Raw genomic sequence first — 23,585 nt, forward strand, 5'->3', positions numbered from 1 at the left:
TGAATAGAGATGCTAAGGTTAATGTAATGTATGGTAATAATATCAACCCCTCTCTGTATTACTGCTGACATCACAACCTACCTTACCAGGTGATGCTTGGCTGTCAGTGATTTGTACAGAGGGTGTAGCGTTGTGAGGTATTGTGGTGTATAGGCTGGTAGGGTGAGTTGGGTGGACTAGCGGTTCAGGGGTCAGGGCGCTATAAGCAGGGGGCACAGGTGCCATCTGTCTCTGTAGCAACTGCAGGATCACATTTATATCAGCTGTCATCCTGGTCTCTAGTCTTTAGAGACAGAAAAGTGACAGAGAGAGAGAAAGTTTGAGGCCATACTGTGATCAAAGCTAAACTGGCAAAAAGCAAAGCTCTACTTTCTGACAGGATGCACAAATACACAAAGAAAAAACACTGTGAAACTCCATATAGAATCTGTTACCACCATTTTTTTTAAAACTATTTTTATGCTCTTTTTTATATTACTTTATTTTTTTAATTATCTGGTTTTCAGGGCTGTCAAAAGCGAACACAATTAATCGCATACAAAATAAAAGTTTGTGTTTGCTTTATATATTTGTATATAAATATATACAAATATATAAAGCAAACACAAACTTTTATTCATATATTATATATGAATACACACACACGTATACATTTAAGAAAAAAATATTTTTTACAAAACATAGTATATTTTTTATATATAATATCAATTATATCAAAATCTAAATAAGTTAGGGCTGTCAAGCGATTAATCGCAGTTAATGGTATCCAGAATAAAAGTTTGTGTTTACATAACATGTGTATGTGTACTGTGTATAATTATTATTTATATATAAAAACACACACAGTCATGTATATATTTAAGAAAAATGTGTTATATTTATATATAAAATATTTATATATAATATAAATTATATAAATGTATATACAGTATAAAAATGAAAATATTTCTTAAATATATAAATTAATGTGTGTGTATTTATATATACACATAATATTTACACACAGTACACACACATATGTTATCTAAACACAAACTTTTATTTTGGATGTGATTAATCTTTTGACAGCCCAAAAAAAAAAAATATACACATGTAAATATTTCTAAAATACATGTGTGTATTTATATATACAAAATAATAACACACAGTGCACACAAATATATTTGCAAAAACAAACTTTTATTTTGTATGTGATTAATCGTGATTAATCTTTTGACAGCCCTAATTTTTTCTACTATAATTAAATTATATACAGTAGTGGCCAACAGTGATGTCCAACTTTGACATCTTTGTTCTTTATTCAATTATTTTATTAAAGAGGAATTAAATATTTTGTATGAATGATGCATTTGTCTGTTTGGATTATAAACTGAAGCTCTGCTTTGCAAAGAAGAAAGAATTTACGGAGGCTTGCCAAAAACTACACATAGCAAAATATTACCACAAAACGAGAATAATTTTTTTTAAATAACAGATTAAATTCACTAGTCAATGTATGCTTGATTTGTTTTCCTATGCATTCTTTGTATATTCTTTTTTTGCCTTATTTATTATAAATACCTTAAAAGTTAAGTGGTTTGCCAATTTTGTACCAGTTTTCTCATATTTTTTTCAAACCTGAGGGGGCATCAAAAGCGAATTTTGTACTTTTGTATTTTTCCCCAGACACCACTTTTGGTCACTATTATATATTGTTTTTATTCTATCTCTGCCAACACTCTGACATGTATACGTGAAGCCTATAAAACAAACCAAGAAAATAAGAAAAAGACTTAGTTTTGTCTCTGACCTGTTGAGCTGTGACTGTAATTTGTCCAGGCGGACCTGCAGGTGGTTTGGTCTTTCAGAATCAGTACAGGGGTTGTGTTGATGAAAACATGCTTGTACTGTGGATGAGTGTCTCTGACTCTCTGAAAACTGACTGGCCCTGCGGTCCGCCAAATAGTCATATAACCCAGAAACGTTGAGAGGAGCTGCTGTACGGATAAGGAATCAGTTAAAAGAGAACCAAAATGAGAGGTGGGTCACCCCATTCACTGGTGTTGGTAAGAAATCAATGTACTGTTGCTACCTGTGTATGGATGTGGCCCTCCCAGTGGCCCATCTATGCCAGAAGCTGTGTTGTTGCCGGGTGGCAGAAGGCTGATTGCAGAAGGGGAGTATTCTTGTCTCTCTGACTCTGGGGAATCGATCTCTTCTTGGCCAGATACGAGTGGCTTCATGTCCTCCTGACTGGACAGGGAAGCAGCACTGGTATTACTGCATAACTCGTCCCAGTGTGAGTGTGGTATCGTTTCCCGATGATTCCCCACAGGAGAACACTTCTGGACCGGGTATGTGTTCATTCCATCTCGGTCCATACCGTCTGTATAGGGTAACAGCAGAGATCAGAACAGGCATGAAACTACATTCCTCTTGTAGTGGTTTCTTGTGGCCTAACTAGAAAAACGATTCAATCTTTACCAGGTCGATTGCGTTGCAAGGGGTTCCTTCTGTGTCTGCGCCGACGGAATCCACAATGTGAGTCCTCGCTTGGGGTTGGATGGAGGATTCTGTCTGCCTGATACACACAAGCTTCAGTAACTCATATAACAGCTGCTTAAACCAGGTTAGCCAAACTAACCATAGTTTTGCTACAGTCACCATAGTTTAACCATGTTTACTATAGTAAAACCATGGTTAATTTCCGTAAGGATGCGAATATCGCATACAAACAATTATAATTTCAGGTATGTGAAGGTGTGGCTTACATCTCTAAGGTTGAATGTGATCTCTAGGTTGCTCCAGAAGCTGTCGGAGAAATCAGGATACATGTCCAACACTTCCAGCAGGTCGTCTCTCAGGATCTTATGTAGGTCACAGTAGGTCAAAGCCCTCACGTCTGAACTTGATTTGCCTGGCCTTGTGTATAGACTGAGAGGCTCTCCAAAAATATCATTCTTACCTGCAGAGAGAAAATAAAGGGTTAAGGGGTTACTATTAGTTACAGGAGAAGAAAAACTAGGACAAAATATCCTATGTAGCTGATGGTGTGAGAGATGAACCACCAAGGGGTGCTATACAGCTGCACTTTGAGATTTTTGAAAACACAGGTACCAACTTTGCTAATGCAGGGTACACAACAAAAGATTTGTTTACATTTTATAAGATTTTCAAAATGTGATAGACCATAAACATGAGGATAAAAAAATCCTAGATTTAACCGTTTTGCTCCTATAGTGTGTGGTGTGCCATAATGTGTCAAAGACGGCACACCACACACAAACAGATTTTCAACCAGAGTCTAAAATGTGAACACAGGAAATCTCGGAAAATCTCGCGAGACTTCAGATTAAGCATGGCAGACGATATGCAGAAAGAATTATCAATGATAGTGTTTGGAATAATTTTCACAGAATATTCAAGGGGAAAAAAAAGAAAATGGTTTGGGTGAAGTCATGGAGACAGCGGGAACATAGTCTGTACAAGTTCACTCTGCATCAACTTCACTGTGTGCTGCTCCATGACTGTTCCCTCTTCCGACATTTCGCTTTCTGATTAGATTTTGTTTCGTTTCACATGATAATCTCAAGAGCATGAGCGCGTTTGTCCTCGGGGTTCCCCCCACACATCACGATTTCTGATCGTAAATATTAAACATGTTTAATATTTACGATTCAAGATCGGGGCAGCTCCGACGTTCTTCCAATCAGGTTCGGACACTTTTAACACACAAAATCAGCCCGATTATCTTTTGGTGAGTACCCAGCATAAGTAAGGTGGTGGTAGGCTTTTGTTGGTATTGAGAAACATGGCAAAAGCTTTGTTATGTATTGATCCGCATGGCACATTACAATACCAAGAGCTGCAGGGACAGATTGTCTGTCCTGTTAATAATCAATGAGAATGAATCAATGATATATGACACAATGTTGTGCACATCAAAGCAGAAAAATATCTATTCAGACACAAAGAAAAAATACAGTCAGCAACATAAGAAATGACATGAATTTTATATGGGATACACATTTTACCCAAAGTTACTATAATGCTTCTAAAATAAACAAAGTATGCCATAGCTAAAAAACAATTACCAAATTTAAAATGAGTATTTATCCATCCAATCATGATGGAGTAAACTAATAACTGAAAAAGCAAATAACTAGAATATGCTTCTCAAACCTAGAATGGCCACCACCACGTCGTCTTTAAGGATCTCTATGGATCCTCTGGAGATGAAATATAGAGCAGTCAGTACATCTCCGCTGTGCACTAGAGTATCTCCAGGTGGTGCATGAGTGGTCCTAAATCGCATGGCAAGAGCTCGCAGGCAGCCTTTACTCGCCCCGCGAAAGGCATTGCAGTTCTGCAGCAGACTGCGGTTTAGATGCAGACAGATGTCAGCTTGAAGACACTCTGGAAAACCCTTCAACACCTAAAGCAGATGGGGAAAAAAATGACATATTATTTTTTGTTTTACCCAGTAACACATTTTTTATTTAATAGCCTGTACTTGATCCTGGAAATGACCTATCAACTGAATGTGGGCAGGAATGGTTTACTGGTTTTAGCTGGTTTACTTTATTTCACTAAACTAAAGTTTAGCAGATGGTCAGCCTTCTAGTGCCCAAAACACCTCTAAAACCAGAAGACCATACAAGCCATGACCAAGGCCAGATACAAACCAAGACCAGCAAATTATCTTAAGCAGAAACCTTACAAATGTCTCCACTAGAGTTTCAGAAGAGATCTAAACAATGTCACAAGTTAAACTATTTAAAACAGATTATCTACAGCTCCATTTTCATGATCATGTCAGCCCTCTATGTCTTTTTATGTGTTTCATGCGATAGGATCATGGGATGCCCTATTGTTGTTTTGTTTTGTCACTTGGCCTGTGTTTTGTGTTTGTGTACCTCGTGCTCTCCTGTCCTAAGTCTTGCCCCGCCCCCTTGTTTCCTTGTTAATTATTCATTATTAGCTAACTCCCCACACCTGTCTGTCCTCGTTCCCTAGTTTAGTTGTCCCCTATTTAATTTAGAGATGGGCAAAAAATTGCCTGCGATTCTCATGCGTATCTCATGAGTAAAGCCGGTTTGGTGATTAGTAGTAAATCACCATAACCTGCGTTCAGATGGAGTGGCATTTACTACGCAGAGCTGTATTTCACTGTGAAGATCGCATACAATATCGGAGGTGATTTCCCACAATTATGAACTTGATTTTGTGATCTTCTCTGTAAAATTCAGCTCTGGGGTAGTATATGCCTCTCAATATGAAAGCAGGTGATTGCGATTTATTAGTAATCACTGAATCAGCTTTTCTGATGAGACATGCATGAGAATCGAAGAATCGCAGGTGATTTTTTAATTTTTTTTTGCCCAGCTCTAATTTAATTGTGTCTGCTGTCTCATGCTGGATTGTTGTGTCTTTGACGCTGTTGTGTGTCCACCATGTCTTGCCTGTCATGTTTATTTTTTGATTGTATTGTCTTTGTTTGCCCCCTCGAGGGTGTTTCTGTTATTTAATTAAAGTCTTTTGTTCGAAAGCTGTCTGCAATTGGGTTCTGTCCTTCCCCACACGACATCCATACTCTTAATGTATTTTAACAACTGAAAAGCTCAGATGCAAAACGCTCTATGTGCCTCTGACGTTTTCTTGTAAATTAGCATTTTTGCATCAGACTCTTAATAAATTCTGCCAACAAACCAGTATTTCAGAAAGACCTGAGGCTGGGATTAAAGGTGCAGTGTGTAAATTTCAGCAGCATCTAGCAGTGAGATTGTGAATTGCTCAGTCCACCGTTCACTGAAACGCATGGAGAAGCTACGATAGCTGCCACAGGACAAACATGTCATCTTCGGAGACAACTTAATAAAAAAGTTTGTCCGTTAAGAGCTTCTGTAAAAACATGGCGGCACAAAATGGCGACTTCCATGTAAGGGGACCCTCGATGTATGTAGATAAAAACGTCTCATTCTAAGGTAATAAAAACATAACGGTTCATTTTGTAAGGTCTTTATACACCCCTGATAATATAGTTTTGTATTTTATATTGCATTTCTGTCAGAGTTACACACTGCACCTTTAAGCAAATCTGAAGCAGAAGTATTTGATGAACCTTTAATATGTGCCGAAAGAGAGCATTTTGCTAATATCGTTATCTTATTTTTGTCGGAGGAGGTGTTTAACTGCTTTTGCATCTGAGCTCATCAATTGGCTCATTCTTAGCAGAAACATTTGAGTTTAAGTTGACACTTAAATAAAACACAACTTAAATCTGCCTGAGCTATGAAAGAGCAACATCAGAGCAATAAAATGTTCCTCTAGTCTAGGGTACCAAGTTATGTTTATGTAGTACTGCAGGTATATTTGAACATCACGTGTGCGTAACTCACCGCATTCATGTCGATGCCATTAGTGTAGGACCAGGCGTGCTGAAAATACTCCTCCAACCGCTGCCTAAGACCTCCAGGGATCTGATGAAACCTGATAAACTCTTTCACACGTAGCATCTGAGTGTGGTAGCGAGCTGTTCCTGAATATAACCTCTGAATTATAGCCGAAACATTGCCGAAGATACTGGCATACATCAGAGCTGAAAGAAAAAGATTCAAGATCATTATGTGTCAACCTTTATTATAAGTGATTGTTCATTATACTCTTAATGTCGTTAATATCACAATGTTTCATTTTGTGAGTTCAGTGTACTCACAGCCAATGAGCATGACGCAAATGCTAAAGATCTTCTCAGGGTTGGTGTTCGGAGACACATTTCCGAATCCCACACTGGTCAAGCTACTGAAGGTAAAATACAGTGCAGTTACATATTTATCCTTGATGGAGGGGCCAGAGGCGATATCGCTCTCGTTGTACTGCTTGCCGATTTGGTCGGCCAGGTTGTCCAGCCAGCCGATCTTCATACCTCCGATGCGCGAGGAGCTGGTTCGCTCCACGTTGCCGATGGCATACCAGATGCATGCCAACCAGTGAGCGATGAGCGCGAAGGTGCACATGAGGAGGAAGAGCACTGCCGCACCGTATTCAGAGTAACGGTCCAGTTTCCTCGCCACGCGCACCAATCGCAGCAGTCGCGCGGTCTTCAGCAGGCCAATCAGAGTGGTGGTTTGAGGCTGAAAGGAGAAATTTGAGAGGAAATTAATTTACACATTTTTTAAGTCCTACAAAACATTATTAATAGGAACCATCATACTATTACAGCCCGATTCTATAAAGATTACTTCATGCTTTCTGTATTGTATATATCATCAACATAGCAGAATATCTTCAGTATCTGTTCACCTCATCTGATCCCGATCTGAAAATGAGCAGATCGAATGGTATCGCAGCAACAATGTCTATGAGGAACCAGCCCTTGAAATAGTGCTGTGCTATCCGAGCTGGATTGCTGACCACCTCGTCATTGTGATTCACATATGTGGTCCTGAAATTAATGAGGATGTCAATGATGAACATGACATCCACCACCAAGTCCACTACATTGAGAGGATTGCAGGTGTAGCCGCAGGTGCGCCTCCTCTCATCCTCCTGCTCATTGAGGAGGAAGGCGGCAGAGTATGGAGTAAAGACGGCCGTGTAGAGCACCAGGAGCAAGATGATCCAGTCCCATACCGCCTTGAACGGGCTGTAGTGAAGAATGGTCCATTTGTGGATGCGTGGAGCTTGGAGCTTGTATTCGGGGAGCACATCTGCCCCAAGTGATAGAACCTAAGAGAATAAAAGAGAGAGGGAGGATGAGAAATTACACACTTACAAAAAGTGCTGGGTTGTTTCAACCCCTACATTTAGTGAAAATATAACCATGATATCTTTAATATTGACTGTGTAAGGTCATGTCAAAGATTCAAATCAATGATTGAAATCAAACTTAATCAGATTGAGACTTAAGCCTGGATTTTTCAAACCACTAAACCAGACTTTATAATGTTGCCATTCATGTAACAAATGATAGCTTTCTAAACTGACCTGAAATTATAGAGCTTAGTTTCACAAGGCAAAATCAGTTTCTCTCCACATTGGTGCCAAACCCATGCAACTGTTACTAGTCATGCAAATATAGCTCTTCTACTGTCAGCTTTCAATGATAAAAGCCTGAAATATACAAAACTGTTTGTTAAAGGAATACTCTACTTTCTTATAAGAAAATCACGATAATTCACTTACCACCATGTCATTCAAAATCTTTATGTTTTTGTTTAGTCGAGAAGAAATTAAGTTTTTTTTTTACGAAAACATTCCAGGATTTTTCTTAGTTTAATAGACTTTATTGGACCCCAACAGTTTACGGTTTCAATGCAGTTTTTAATGCAGCGTCAAATGGCTCTAAACTATCCCAACCGAAGCATAAGCTAGCAAAAGTGTTATCTAGCAAAATTATTGTCATTTTCGGCAAGAAAAATATAAAATATGCACTGTTAAACCACTACTTCTCGTCTTGCACCAGCCACGTGATACACCAGCTCGACCTTACGTAATGCATAAGGACGCCGAAAGGTCACGCACTTATTAGGGGTGTGTGATATGACGATATTTGATCGTGTTTTTATTCTTGAAGTGATCTTTATAGGCTACTGTATGATTGTTAATTGGACTGGATTGTCACATTGAACTTGAAAGCGCGACGTGCATTACACCTAGCCTGGTAATACCATCCTCTGCTATTTTGCTTCACTTCATAGACAGAGTCTGGCTGGGCATAATTGACAATCGTTTTCCTTCTCGTGGGAGGGGGTTGTCTGGTCTAAACATAAGCCAATCACATAACGTTTGGATATGATGTGCATTATGCGCCAGCTCAGCCGCATCAAATCTCTGCTGTAAAACACACGTATGATGTGAAAAAAAAACCATAGAGCGAAATACCGGAGTTAACAAGGCTATGAACGACTTTTGCAGATTATGTTAAGTAAATCGGGCCAGAGCTAGTTGAACACTATCCTAACGGTGTCTTTCCACTTACGTCTAAGTGGAGGAACGCCCCTCTCTCGTCTCAAACTCTTCCACCAGACAGCCATAACCACATGTAAATTAAATCTTCCTACCTTATTTTCTAGTTAATCAGGAATGTCAACAAAGAATGTTTGCGCACACGTCCTCCACCATTAACTATGAGCAATGAAATTCCCTTCCATGATTTCTCAATCGTTGTGCACGTCAAGCTGTGCTGCACACAGTTTCTCGCTGACGATCGGTAATAGTTGATAAATTAAACTTTTCCCAAAACCTGTCGGGAGTAGGGTAACAACATAATCTCCATTCAAAATGTTTAACAAACATACTCTTGTTCGGGCTTAAGTTGGCAAGTGCCGGTTCTCCACAACAGAGCAAATAGCTTTCTGTGCCTCCATGTCCACTACAAACTACAATTGTACATTCGGCGCTTAGCGTCTACGTCACGGCTCTCATCCTGCCCTCTGTTCGTTGATTTGACGGCCGTCTCGATGCCGGAGGAAAACGGTTTGAATGGGAGGTATCTCAGACTGAGTACAGTAGCGTAATGAAATTTAGCGGAAGTACGAAGTCTGACGTAGTCAGGCTACATTACACCCACCAAAAGAGTGCATGCACAGCCAGAGCTTAACCGGCTTTATGTTTGCATCTTTTTGGCTTAAACAGACAAATGCTCATATGGTGAGCATTGGTGATTTTCATAGTAAACTTTTGGTTACTGTACGCCTTAAACGAATAAAAGTCTCTGTCATCAAAGTTAATTAAATACCAAAAGAAAAAAGAAAACTTTTGTATCTTCTATATCTAAAAAAAAAGATAAGTCCATATTTACTTTAAAATTTTGAATGACTTCAGCTGACTTTCCATGCATATATTACCTTATAGGACTGTATTTTTAAATGGGGGCATTAGTATGGCTGTATTAAAGCTCATGAATGGCAAAAATAGTCTTTAAAAAAACAACATGAAAAAGAACCATGATAAAATCGTAAAAATTGTGATTTTGCCTAAACCAACCGTGATATGAAATTTTTCCCATATTGCTCACCCCTACCTTACATATGTGAAACGCACATTTGCAGACCATTTTAACAAAAAACTGACTCAAAAATGTGAATTACGGTAGTATAATTTCACATACAACAACATCGTAACGGTCCTCTTTCTTCACACTTGTAAACACTGGGACGGTAGTTTTGCATACGTGATGCGATTTCGACGTGATTACGCATTATGTAAGGTCGCGCTGGCGAGTCACACAGCTGGTGTAAGACGAGAAGTCTGTTTTCTTTACAAAACTTAATTTCTTCTCGACTGAACAAAGAAAGACATCAACATTCTGGATGACATGGGGGTGAGTTAAGTAAATTATCTAGATTTTGTTAAGAAAGTGGAATATTCCTTTAAGATCACATCCTATCTTTCAAACCAGGATTAAAATGGATCAGTAGTTGTTTTATAAATATCTTTCACACAAAAAAAATATTTTTAAGGCTTGTAAAAAAATACAAAGACAGACACTTGGCCACTGTAAATGCAGTGTGGATTTAAAGACAACATTTACATATAGTTTGTATTGTGTGACTCAGGGGCTTTGCATCGTGTTCAGTATCAGTTCATCAATTCACAATGTCACAGTGAACTCCAGCATCCCTGCCACTGATCAATCTCTGGACACAAGCCCAGACAACAAGAAGCTAACTAGAGAAGTCATATCCGCACTAACACTAAAGAAGCTTTAAAGCATGGGTTCTGCTGTACATAGCTGCTATTTAACAGTGAAACCCATTTCTTTTCTCCAATAAAACTTCAACTTAGGCTACTAATACACCATTAGTAACCAATGATCACGGCTGGCACAAAAGACCATGGCAACCACAGGCTGCCATGGAAACTACAAGTTGAACAGTAAATATCAATCATGTGGAAAAATTGGTCGATTCAAACCTTTTCATTTTTGGTGGGAAGAAATTTTGTTAACCAAAAGCAGAAAATGACCATTTGACATTGAACACATGACCACTGCAATGATATTCACAGATACTTTTACTGATAACACAAAATCTCAACAACCTTGCAGTGCATACACATGGCATTTTATATAATGGTTTTGTTTGCTTAGACTTTTTTATTAGAAAATGTCCTTATTTATAACTGAACTGTCTGAATGTTGATAAAGTGTGGGTGTTGAATTACTATTTATAATCTTGCACAGGTTACTCCACAAATAAATACAAATATTAACATAGAATATTTATTACGCATAAATATATCAAATATGAATATTAAATAAAACTAAGATAAACAGTCTATTATAACAGCATCTGGCCTATAGACAGAAGACAAACACAACAAGAACAATCATGCAGCTGTAACCAAATTTCTAAAATCATATCAATAGATTAATAAAAACTTCATTTACTCTATGTGCATCCTGACAAAGCTTAAGGGCAGTTTTTCCTGCACTAACCGGTACGACAATAAGAGAATTCATGTCCAGAAACTTCAAGTCATCATGCACAAAACATCCACAACGTGCCTTCCCAAGAAACTCCTTTTTCTCTACCCCAACAGTTTTTCATCTCAGCCATCTTTACCACTGTACACAACCCCCAGAAGAACTAACCCTAAAGAGAGAAGGCAGCAGCGTATGAGGCTTTCTCTAAACCTAGGGGACAAAATTCTAGACTGCTGAACCATACACGATTAGCTGGTTAAATGCACTAATTTACAGAAAAAAGTAACACAGGATTGGTAGGGGATGAGGGAGTGTTTTTGGAACATTTTCAGCAGGTCAAACCAATCCAGAGCTAAAAGCCATCAGAAAACACATAAGGCTCTTTCACATACATTAGTAGTCAAAGTACAGCATTTGACAGTACGATGACGAAGTTTAACCCCTGCACCCAATCTTCATCATATGAGTGACATGTGACATATTTCATACTGTAGTAACACTTGTAAAGTATCTCAATGTAAAATTTTAAGTCACATTTTCCTTATGAATACTATTGTTCTTGAATGGTATCCATAGTATAACTTTGCACTCTTAATAATAAACATGCTATAAAAGTTTCTTCACATCAAAAAATTAAAATAATGATTACACGACTCGTTGGAAGGCTTGATTCTGACTGACCAGTCACGACATTTAAAGGTTTGTTATTCCCAGATAACAACCGCTCAAAACTAATAATACAAGGTTAACTGGAAGCTGCCAATCATTTTGACAGGTAAAGTTTAATGTAAAACAAAAATTTTATATAAATATGTCTTAGATAACATATATGACATTATATTTACAAATAATTAAAGGATAAGTTCGGTATTTACACTTAAAGTCCTGTTTTCAGATTGTTTTTGATGAAATGAAATGGTTTTGACTGAAATGTCGACATATGCGGCTGCCCCGAGAATTTTCGGGTGTTTGTTGTTTCACCTCCCACCTCTACAATGGCTGAATAGGTGCACAGGAACAATCCTTCCTAAAATGCAAATAACTTTTGTTTACAAAGATGTGAAACTCACCGAGTGGTCAGGGGTGTTCACTGATATGCTCACACAAAAATTGCTGCAAAAAAATGCTTTCCAATAGGTGTTTTAGCATTCGTTGTAAACTTGTGGACCTATTTTTCCAAACGCCTCACACCCGTATATTCTTCCGTTGAGCGCTTGAAAAATAGACACTCCAGCCCAGGTGGTGGCGATAATCCGCCTTTGCCAATTGCAAGAATACAAACAAGGTTCCCGGAGCAAAATAATACCGTACCTCACAGCACATCTAATACAAGTCAATGGAGTTGGCAAAAACTATGATAAAACCTGTTGGAAAGCATCTTTTGCAGCGATTTTTGTGTGAGCATATCCGTGAACACGTCTTTGTAAACGAAAAGTTTAATGCATTTTAGGAAGGGTTGTTCCAGTGCACCTATACACCCATGTTAGAGGTGGGAGGTGAAACAACAAACACCCGAAAATTCTCGGGCCAGCAGCATATGTCGAAATTTCAGTCAAAACCGTTCTATTTCATCATAAACAATCTGAAAACAGGGCTTTAAGTGTAAAATACCGAACTTGTCCTTTAAACCAAATTGTGTTTGTGACATTTGAATGTCTTGTCTTATCTAAACGAAGGTCTGTATTTCTATATTTGCATGTTTCAAATCAATATTTAAAGTTCCTTACTTTACTTTTGAGGTAAATAGCCATGTAATAAGTGGGATAGTTTATAAGCCGGCACTGGTTGTTATCGTTAATTAAGTATATTAAATAATTATTTATTTATTTATGTATAAATTATAACTCTATTCCTCCCTATATTCCTTTTTCTCTTTTATTTTCCACCACATGCAAAGAAGCCCAAATTTCAGTCAAAATGTACCACTCCACCATGAATGTCACAGGCAGCGCCTGATCTTCACCCGAGTGACCTTTACATATTAATTTGCATTAAAGAAAATCCCTCAAATATAAATATATTAACCGTAGTTTTGATCGTTGTATCTAGATTCATTGTCTGTATGCAGAAACACTTCAAAAATGTAACATTTCTAAAATGCTTCTCCTACACTGTTAGAAATTACAGTATTACTGGCAGCTGTTTGGCAGTAGCTAACTGTAGAATGAAATGTATGCTATTGACTGGCATTAACATTAACATGAACATTAAACATTAACAAATATTTCTCTTACAGAGTACAACTATAAAATAACAGCCTCATAAAAGCATTTTGGGAATCAAAACCTGAAGGAATAAAATTAAACGTTGATGAGGATTTCTTGTTCCCAGAATGCTTTTCGTGAGGGTGTTATTTTAAAGTTGTACTCTGTAAAGAGAAAGATTTGTTAATGTTTAATGTTCATTTAACTTTAAACAAACTGTTGCCAGTAAATAGTAAGTAAGTTACTGGCAAACAGATGCATAACTACAGCAAAATGCTGCAAAATGTACAGTGTAGGTAACAGAAAAACAGTCTTTCCTGGCACTATCAGAGTATACACAGTTGAAATACCTTTTAAGAAGGCAGTGACAGGCATTTAAAGTAGTTATGAGAAGCTCAGTCTTAGTCACCCTTATACAATATGCCCTCAACAAAATACCTGTGTCCTCAATTTAACTACCAAATTAACAAAAAGGACAATAGTACGTTTCTCCCAATAGGTTTTTTTTCATTTATCAGTCTACTCATGTAACTAACATGATGCACATTCAAATCCATGTGCTGATGTCCTAATGTCCACAGAAGGAGCTCACATGCACACACACGAATTCACTGGAGCGAGATATCTGTGCTTATTGATATAATCTAACGCTCTGTTTCATAATGGTGAAACTAAGCAAATCTATTCGGACTGTCTGCATGCCGACCACAGCCACAAACTCAAAGATAGCAGAACACGGTGTCGCACAAAGATATACGGCACAAAACTTTACTGCTAACTTTATCTCAGTTCATTGTAACATTTCCATGTGTTCGATGTGCGTTCTTTCTACCAACAAAAAAATACATAAAAAATTATTCAGAAGAACACATTCAACACTGCACCCTCACATGCAAAACAAAAAAAGGAAAAAAACAAAGTGAAACAAAGGAAGGGACATGTTTGCATGCTACAACAGACAAAACAAAAAACATGGTGAATAGCGATATTATTTGTTTAATAAAACAAAAAAGGGAGGCTACAACAACTAACTAAACTGAAAAAAGGAAAAATAAGCAGTAAATAAATAATTAAACCAACAATAACTAGACAAAACAATAGAGAAAAATAAATACACAAAAGAAAAGAAAGCAAGAGTCGTTTCATTTGGCATATGTCAAACGTGTAACTCGCAACAGAGTCAACAGAGACATGTGTGGCATCAGCTGTCACTCAAGCCCATTAAGGTCCTGACCCATTTATTTTCAACCAGGTGTGTGATGGAAACGATCAGAGAGAGATAGCGAGATGCCCAACGCAGCGGAGCTTTGAGAAAACAGGGTGTATAAAGCGAATATACTGTAAATAAAGATCAAGACAAGTAGCAGCACTTACCGGTTTAAGTTTCAGGCTCATGATGGCACTCTGAGCTGAGACAGGGAACTACAGAGCACTGACACATTGGGAAACACGCCCTTTTCCCTTCGTACTGCACACACACACACACACACATATACGGATAAAGGTACGGAATGGAGGCCATTCGATTTGCATAAAGATTACCCTATGTGGACGAAACAAGAGCTGATACAAGTCATCGTAAGAGATAAACTACGCTACACATACACTGTAAACTGAACTTATTTGCAATTTTTACATTAACTATAAAAAGCAAATTTATCCTGTCTAAGTTATCGCAATTGATAAAAAGAAGTTGAAGTTTATAAGAAGTTGAAGTTTATACGTTAAAGTGTAGTTAAATAGTAAATTATAATGACTTGCACAGCCAATTACACTTAAAGAATTAAGGCAGCTAAAACATATTTACAGTGTATGTGTATGATGTTTTAAACTGTATGTTACTGTAGTATTACTGTATGTGCACAAGTTGAACATTAATAATTTCACCCTTTTGTTCTAATTTGAGCCTATCACAGTCTGACAACTCAACAGGTACAAGCCAAACTCAACAGACAGATAGATTTTGGGCTTCACTACACTACTGCTGTGTTGATATCTGTGATATCTGTTATGCCAAGCAGAATGTATATTAATTGTTGTAATCTATTATAACACATCATTTCCATAGATATACAGGCCTGGAAATCCAATTAGAAATTAATTCTGATTTCTTTGAACCATTTTGATATTTCCAAGTTGTGCCACCCTGTTTCACTCTTAACTTCTTGTCTCCTTCATAAAGCAAATGCTCTTTAAAATACCTCCTACCCAGACTGTTTAATACAGCACAGCCATTCACATAACAAGATACGTCATGTAGACAAATCAATGGTGAGAAAGATCAATGCAGATGATTATTTCTCTTCTTGCTTAGTGTCAAATCGAAGTCCAATTATCAAGCCAGGAACTGCCACATAATCTACCACAGAACCTAACATACACACAACCCTCAAAACATTATCCATTACCATAATATTACCGCAAATTACCTTCTGGTCAATCAGCTTCACATTGAATACTTAAATTCAGAGTTTCAAAACAAAAACACTATTAGAATTCAATAGAAATGTGTGTTAGGAAATGATGTAATCAGAAGAAACTTACAAAGAGAGAAAGAAAGAGAGTAAGATAGAGAGAAAGCAAAAAAATTGCATGTGCACTTTTGTTGATGTGTATGTGCAAAGAGAAACAGACGGGCAGATTAAACAGTCTATTTGACCCCTGTTGTCACTGCCCTCTACATCCATTAGCCCCAGAGGCCAAGGTCACCAATACACACATGCTCGCACACACACACACACACACACACACACACACACACACACACACACACACACACAAACACCTATGCACGCGCACACACAGGACAAGCTTACGAAATTAAAATACTTTTAACATTTACGCATTTGGCAGATGCTTCTATTCAAGGCAATTAAACTATACATTTATCAGTATGTGTGGGATCAAACCCATGAACTCCACCAACTGAGCTACAGAAACCCCAATTTTCACAGCTTTAAAATACGTTTAATGTACAACATACTTTAAAAAAAAATGTACATGCTTAAAAAAATGTGCTTTCTTGTTTTTGTTGTATCTTAATGTTTCCAAGTATTGATACCTATCCAACACCTGCAACAATTCAAAGACTCTTCTTTTCACATCACTCTTCATCTTTTTGTATACAGAGCAAATGTCCTAGCCAAAACACTTCCTTCCCCAAGGAAACCCTTAATAAGTGACCAAAACCCATATAGTACATCTCAACAGTACACCTGTCTATATTCATTGTGAAGTTAATTGAAAAACAATATCACACACACACACAAGCAGGGTTTATGACTAAAATGTGCAAGCTTAAATCAGCAGTAGATGTGTCAGCAAGATTGATTTTTCCACTGGTAGGGAAACACACAGTCTCCTATTTGTGTCCATGAAGAGTGACGTCACCAATAATCTCTTTCACACTTTCTTCTCTCCATTGCACTGCAGCCCTCAAAACTTTAAAGACAGTCTTCTATATACTTATGAAATATATGTGATAATGAAATATGATATATATTCATACAGTTGCACAAACTCTGTTCCAATATTCATATATATTGTTAAGCAAGTCACTAAAGCAGGAAAGTGTGTCAGTTTGCCCATACACGCTCTGTGTACTCCATGAACATCTGAATAAACACTGCCTACATCGCCATAAAACTCTAAGTAGGTCACAAACTGCTTGAGTTTTTTTTTATTAGTTAATCATATAGATGATGTCATTAAGCTACAGTCTTCTCATTGGCTGCTGATCTTTTAATTCAGTCAGTCAGTCAATCAATCATGTTGTTTATTTTCACTTTGACTCAAAAACGTTGGAATTGGAGCTATGCTGTCAAGTTGCTCACAATGTCTGTGTTGTTTTAGCATCCGATTCACTAAAGGAAATGCAAATCAGGCAAGACCAGTAATGGCACAGACGTGCCACAAAAAGCACTAGATTGCAACGGATTCAGGATGTAAATTCTTAATGAAACTTTATTTATTTATTTCACTTTTAGCACTGCAAAAACATCACTATTACATTCTTTATTATATATTATATTACTATACTCTTATATATCAAAACAAAACGTATAGAGATATCACACTGCATCATGCACAGTATCATAACAACACCTCAGTCTGGATGTAAGGTATCATAATGACCTATCAAAGACTATAAAGCTTACCTGGGTAACTTGCGTAACCTTTTCCGAGACATTCTGTGTGCGATCTTTAATCTTGCTGGGTGCTATGATCTCAATCTCTGTGGGAGACGGGGGTCTGAGGCGGTCAGAGCCAAATGATATCGTCACCTGAGGGATGCGGTGCCGCATCAGATCAGAGTCTGAAGTGGAGTTTAGATTACTGGGCTTCAGATCTGAGAAAAATACATTCAGCCATTATGACTCTTGGGCACATGCATTTTCATCTTAGCAAGTTATTTAAACTATAACGAATACATGTATTGATATATGTACAGTTGATGAATACAGTACCATGAAAAGTAACATTTATGCATTTGGCAGGAGCTTTTATCCAAAGTATCACAATGTATACGTTTTATCATTTTGTGTGTTCACTGGGACTTGAACCCACAAACTTTTGCCCTTTTGCCAAAAATAAAGAATTGTCTCTTTTTGGGTGGCTGAACTATTGCTTTAAATATCTTTGAGTCCTACAGACGTCTGTACAGCAACAGAAATAAACCCTATAAAGCACGCACACACACGGCAGACACATCAGGGGTGGCTGGGGGTAATCACAGTCACAAAAGCATTGATTAGGACTGCAGCTACAGAAATAGGCCCGTCAGGCTCCTACATGTGCCGACTAACTGGGGAACCAATCAAGTCTCATTGCACACGTCTGAGATGTAACGTTTCAGAATTTAACATGCACAAGTGGATGGCTTTGTTATGCTCATAATAACACTGAGCATTGTGCTGCGTTTTGGAGTTACTCCATAACCACCATTAGAAAACAATACTAGCTTACTTCATCAAACGTTACATATTTAGGCTAATTAGATTGCGGATTTAATGTATTCAGGGATCAATAGAAACATAACTCTTTCATCCTTGAGTTTTTAATTCCGTCGGCGTGATTTTTATTAACGGAAACATTTAAAAAAAAATGTTAAATAAATCTTTGGTGTCCATACCATATATATAATTTATTATAGCATATTAAAATTGCCACTTTGTAGGTGTGAGCAAAAATGTCCTTTTAATTGCAAATGAGCTGATCTCTACACTAAATGGCAGTGCCTTGGTTGGATAGTGCAGATTAAGGGGCTGTATTATTCCCTTTCTGATATCACAAGGGAGCCAAATGTCAATGACCTATTTTTCCACCTGCTTGCAGAGAATGGTTTACCAAAACAAAATTACTGGATTGATCTTTTCCACATTTTCTATGTTGATAGAAGCATTGGAGACCCAATTATAGCACTTAAACATGGAAAAAGTCTGATTTCCATGATATGTCCCCTTTAAGCGAGACAGAAAAAAAACAACAAACAGATGCAGCATCAGCTAGATTCGATACCCTTTGAGGTAAAAAAAAAATGCATATAATTTTATTTAAACATATTTAAAAAAAATCATATGGTAAGATTAGTTATGATATTCTTTTGTGTGAAATAATTCTTTTCAGTTTTGCTTGCTCCATATAAACGTGCTTGTCAACGCACAGATTGTCGTGTATGTACTTGGGGGGCTACCAGAAAAAAACAGTAGCGCCTACAGAACACAACATCCAGGGGGCGGGGTTGGATTCAGATCCAGGGGCGGAGCTGGATCCAGATCCAGAGATCCCATTGGTTTGCAGTTTTACCACAAGACACGTCATACACGTGTTGCTGCGTTACCATTTCCGCATTAAGTCGTAACTACATTAAGTTATTCTTTTGACATAAAAATTTACTTTACTTATGGCTACAATAAAAGTAGTGCCTTTAGGGTGAAATGTAAGTTTTTTGCTATGATGTTTTGGAGTAAAACATTTCGGGTAAGCCTACTACGAGTAATCTTACCACATGCAGTTTTAGACCTATGAATAAGTATAAATATGCATAATTATTAAAATATATAGGTTATGGCGTGTTATTTAGAAATGAATAAATTGAATGTTTATCTTGTATGGACTTTGAACTTGTTTTAACGCATCTTTGCTTACAGCCATTAGGAAACAGGTTTCCCTCGTAGATGGTTTACTTTTTTTTTATTTGCTAATAAAAGATATCAAATACATTTGTTTTTATATTTACTCATATAGGAATAGCTGTGTAATAAGTGGGATAATGTACAAATAAATCCCTTCAGTGATATCACACTGTCGGGAATACTTTCTAAATTATGAATCTTTCTCGACTATATTATAAATCAAACGTACACTTAAATTGATAAGAGCAAACATTGGCAACCACAGGTTGCAACTAATTGCGGGCTGCAACAACGCAAATATATTGGTTCATTTGGCGGAACAAAGTATATAAAGTGGGAGGAGTTGGATCTAGATCCAACCCCGCCCCCTGGATGTTGTGTTCCGCAGTAGGAACCATCTCGAAAAAAAGGTGGGAACCACTGCTCTAAAATATGTATTAGAAACAAGTTGGTATTGTGTTAATTATCTGTGCTAATAGTAGGTGGCAGTAAGTGCAGTATTTCTCTGGTAAAAAATACTTAAAATGAAAATACAATATAGGAGAATGGTGCTCTCATTTTGAGCCAGAGTCTGCAAACTAGATATTGTGAAGTGGAGCCTAGGTTTCAAGGCCCATTTTCCCATTTGACTCAATCACAAATCACACAAAGTAAGTTGTTACACACCTTTTTCATAGCTAAAGAAAGAGCTTGAAAGTGCAAAAAAACTGAAGAAGGTGCCAGTCTCACAGAACAATCCAGATGATATAAATATAATATTTACACATCTGGCAAACACTCCAAAGCACCGGTGCATTTGAGTTATCTGTTTTATGAATATGTCCTTTGCACTGCTAATGCAATTCTATACCAGTTGAGCTACAAGATCCAATGCAATATCTATTGTTCTTACCGCTCCATTGGTCCCTCATGCCGTCTATGTCATGAAGCGAGGAAGCCCGGCGCAGACTGCGGATGCTCTCTCTGGAGCGGCTGTGTTTGAGCTGAGGTACGTTGGGGTCTAACCGATCTGACGGCCGTGACATTGGGGAAGGGAAGTCACAGGCGGAGGGGTTCTGCTGAATCAAGGCCTGGGTCTCTGACTTTAAGCAGCTCTCCTGAGATGACATCTGGAGGTCCTTCAGCACAACCTCATCAGTAGAGGGCTGCAGGATACACAAAGGGGGTTTGTAGATCAGGAAAGTGATTTTGGATGTGCATTTCAGCTGCATGTAGCCATGTACCTGTAAGTAGTCCACCACCACGCCCTCAAAGTGGTCTTTTGGGAGAGATGACTGGCGTCTGACACGGAGCGAAGGCATTCTGAACTTTATTTTACGTCTTTGACCTGATTCACAAACAAAACGCATAAACCCAGTGAAATTTTAATAGCTCAAAATGGGCTTTCTTAACGCTTGACATGATGTAAAGTTAGGGAGAAATATATGAGTTTATTTTAAGGAGATTTTAAAAAGATTTTTGTGGGATATACTAAAAAACAAAAATCTTGAGATGCTATCCAGATGTTTATCTTTACAATTTAAATTTACATTCATGGATTTGGAGGCACTTTTATCCAAAGTGCATTCAAGCTAAACATTTTATCAGTGGGTGTGTGTAATAATAATTATTATCTGTTCAGGCTTGACCCATACAATATTTCTGAGTCAAGCTTGCACATACACTTTACATATGCAACAGAAAATCTGCCACCACCTTTATCAAATGCCGCCTCAGGCTACACCTACACACCAACCGTCACACCAAAGACAGCTGTGTTTGTCTGTCTTTACCTTATAAGGTTGTTTTACAAAAAAGTCTAGAATCTCTCCCACACAGAGATATGATAGGACAAACACACACCTGCCCGTAGCCAGCTATTTGTCACACGCTGTTTGATGCCACCTTTCTTCAGGGAGGGGTCTAAGAGCTCCTGAAAGTTTAAGATGAACATGATAACAACTCCTTCCTCATTCTTTACTGGAATAACATCCACCAGACATGGCCTACAAGTTCCTGAAAGAGAAAAAGAGAATTCAACCCCAAAATTATGCTTGTAATCTGCATGAAAATAATACAAAGTGTGTGTGTGTGTGTGTGTGTGTGTGTGTGTGTGTGTGTGTGTGTGTGTGTGTGTGTGTGTGTGTGTGTGTGTGTGTGTGTGTGTGTGTGTGTGTGTGTGTGTGTGTGTGTGTGTGTGTGTGTGTGTGTGTGTGTGTGGTGTGGCCAGACAGTGAATCCATTCACAATATCAACAGTCATGCAGTACCTCAAACTCATAATTATTTGTATATCTCAATGATTTACATAGTACGTAAAAGTCTTCTAGTTTTAGATACAGTCTGTGACCCTGTCAATGAAATTCAACCTAAAATCAACCTATATTCAACCTAAAATCTAATTATGAGATTTGGAGCATCAAAGTTTGATTTCAATCGTTGATTTTACTTTAATATCAATATTTGACATAATTTTACTCAATATTAAAGATATAAAGGTTATATTTTCATAAAATTTTCTTTACATTATGTAGGATGATTTTATGTTTAAAAAAAGTAAATTACGCAAAAAACTCACTTTAGCTGGGTTGCCACAGACCATGTATTGTCAAAATATTTCTTATCTATGTGTATTATCCACCAGGGGACCGGGGCCTCAGCAGACTTCCAAGGGGGCCCCAAGATGACGTAAATGTTTTCAATATAAGACAAAACAAGCATTAAAAGAAGCTAAAAGAAGCAACAATCAAGAAGTTTCTTATGTTTTGCCATTTTAGTAGCGAATATACATCTGTTTAGTTATATCAGGCTCTAGTTCATTTTATTTGAAAAAAAAAAATGAGTGAGTGTTGGGTGGTGGCTTAAAATATTGTTGTGGGCAACAAGGGGGCCTTGAAGTGAAAAAGGTTGAGAACCACTGTTTTAGAGTTTACTAATATTAATGGGTCATATAATAAATGTGAGATGTTTAAATAAATACTGATGCCTAATCTAACTTAGTTTTCATGAAAAACTGTTATAAATACCAGAGGGCCATACGTAGTTCAAACACACACATGCAACAAGACACCCACACACAGATGCTGTCGTTTCTGGGACCCAAATTCCCCAAGGCAATAGATAAAAACCCATGAGAAAACCTTCAGCTTTTTGTTTTTTCTTCACCTCAGATAAACACACAGATGTATAATAACATTTAGAGGTCACTTATATTTTGGCTAGGAGACACTAAAAGATAAACCGTCTTTAATGACACACTGCTCTCAGGAAATCAATGCAACCTGCATCACACTTTAACCCACAGACAACTACCAACAAAAAAAACGATTATAAGAAGAACCAGGGGATGCAAACTTATGTAATGAGTCACGGCAATACAAATAGAGTGACGGAGAGGAGGACAGAAAACCAGAGGAATAACGGCATGATTAAAGTCAGCCAGACCCCCCTCAGCTCTTGACTAAAGCAGGCCATCAACCACTCTATATATAGACCCTGCACTAAGACACACATACATACACGATCACACATCAAGGTGCACTTCAGTCCCCAGCTAAACCATGACACGGATCTCGAAGTTTCATACGCTAAAAATATGATAAAGATAAAAACAGAGCGAGCGTGTGCATGTTGGTTCATGCGTACATCTGTGCTCGGTGCATTAGTTTAGTAATAGGGGTGTGGGGCTTTGGATTCTTGTTGTCATGGTAATGTTATCAGTGCTTCCCGGCCGAAAGAACACCTGTCCACTTTCTAGCTGAGCTACAACACACAAACAAGCTTAACAATGTGTGGAGTGCCAGCTACTCTCTTCATCTGTTTCTGCATGAGAAGATAGAAGGCAGGAAGGGGGAGGCGGACA

At 37.7% G+C, this 23,585-nt stretch overlaps 1 protein-coding gene across 2 annotated transcripts in view; it reads right to left on the reverse strand.

The window, feature by feature from the left end:
* The window catches only part of kcnh6a (potassium voltage-gated channel, subfamily H (eag-related), member 6a), a 28,006-nt gene that overhangs the window by 1,316 nt on the left and 3,105 nt on the right, over positions 1–23,585 (reverse strand). Inside the window, exons 3-15 of one of the 2 annotated variants that reach the window (XM_065277852.2) lie at positions 21,588–21,740; positions 20,969–21,072; positions 20,638–20,890; positions 17,769–17,959; positions 7,282–7,707; positions 6,695–7,112; positions 6,378–6,577; positions 4,162–4,414; positions 2,751–2,944; positions 2,464–2,560; positions 2,072–2,365; positions 1,790–1,973; positions 82–283 (exon numbers count right to left, since the gene is read on the reverse strand). In XM_065277852.2, coding sequence (XP_065133924.1) covers positions 82–283; positions 1,790–1,973; positions 2,072–2,365; positions 2,464–2,560; positions 2,751–2,944; positions 4,162–4,414; positions 6,378–6,577; positions 6,695–7,112; positions 7,282–7,707; positions 17,769–17,959; positions 20,638–20,890; positions 20,969–21,072; positions 21,588–21,740 — 2,969 coding nt within the window. Of the gene's footprint in view, positions 1–81; positions 284–1,789; positions 1,977–2,071; positions 2,366–2,463; positions 2,561–2,750; positions 2,945–4,161; positions 4,415–6,377; positions 6,578–6,694; positions 7,113–7,281; positions 7,708–17,768; positions 17,960–20,637; positions 20,891–20,968; positions 21,073–21,587; positions 21,741–23,585 lie in introns of both variants that reach the window. The other variant, XM_065277843.2, reaches the window with a different exon arrangement.

The sequence above is a fragment of the Paramisgurnus dabryanus genome, chromosome 3 (assembly GCF_030506205.2).
Source record: "Paramisgurnus dabryanus chromosome 3, PD_genome_1.1, whole genome shotgun sequence".
NCBI lineage: Eukaryota > Metazoa > Chordata > Actinopteri > Cypriniformes > Cobitidae > Paramisgurnus > Paramisgurnus dabryanus.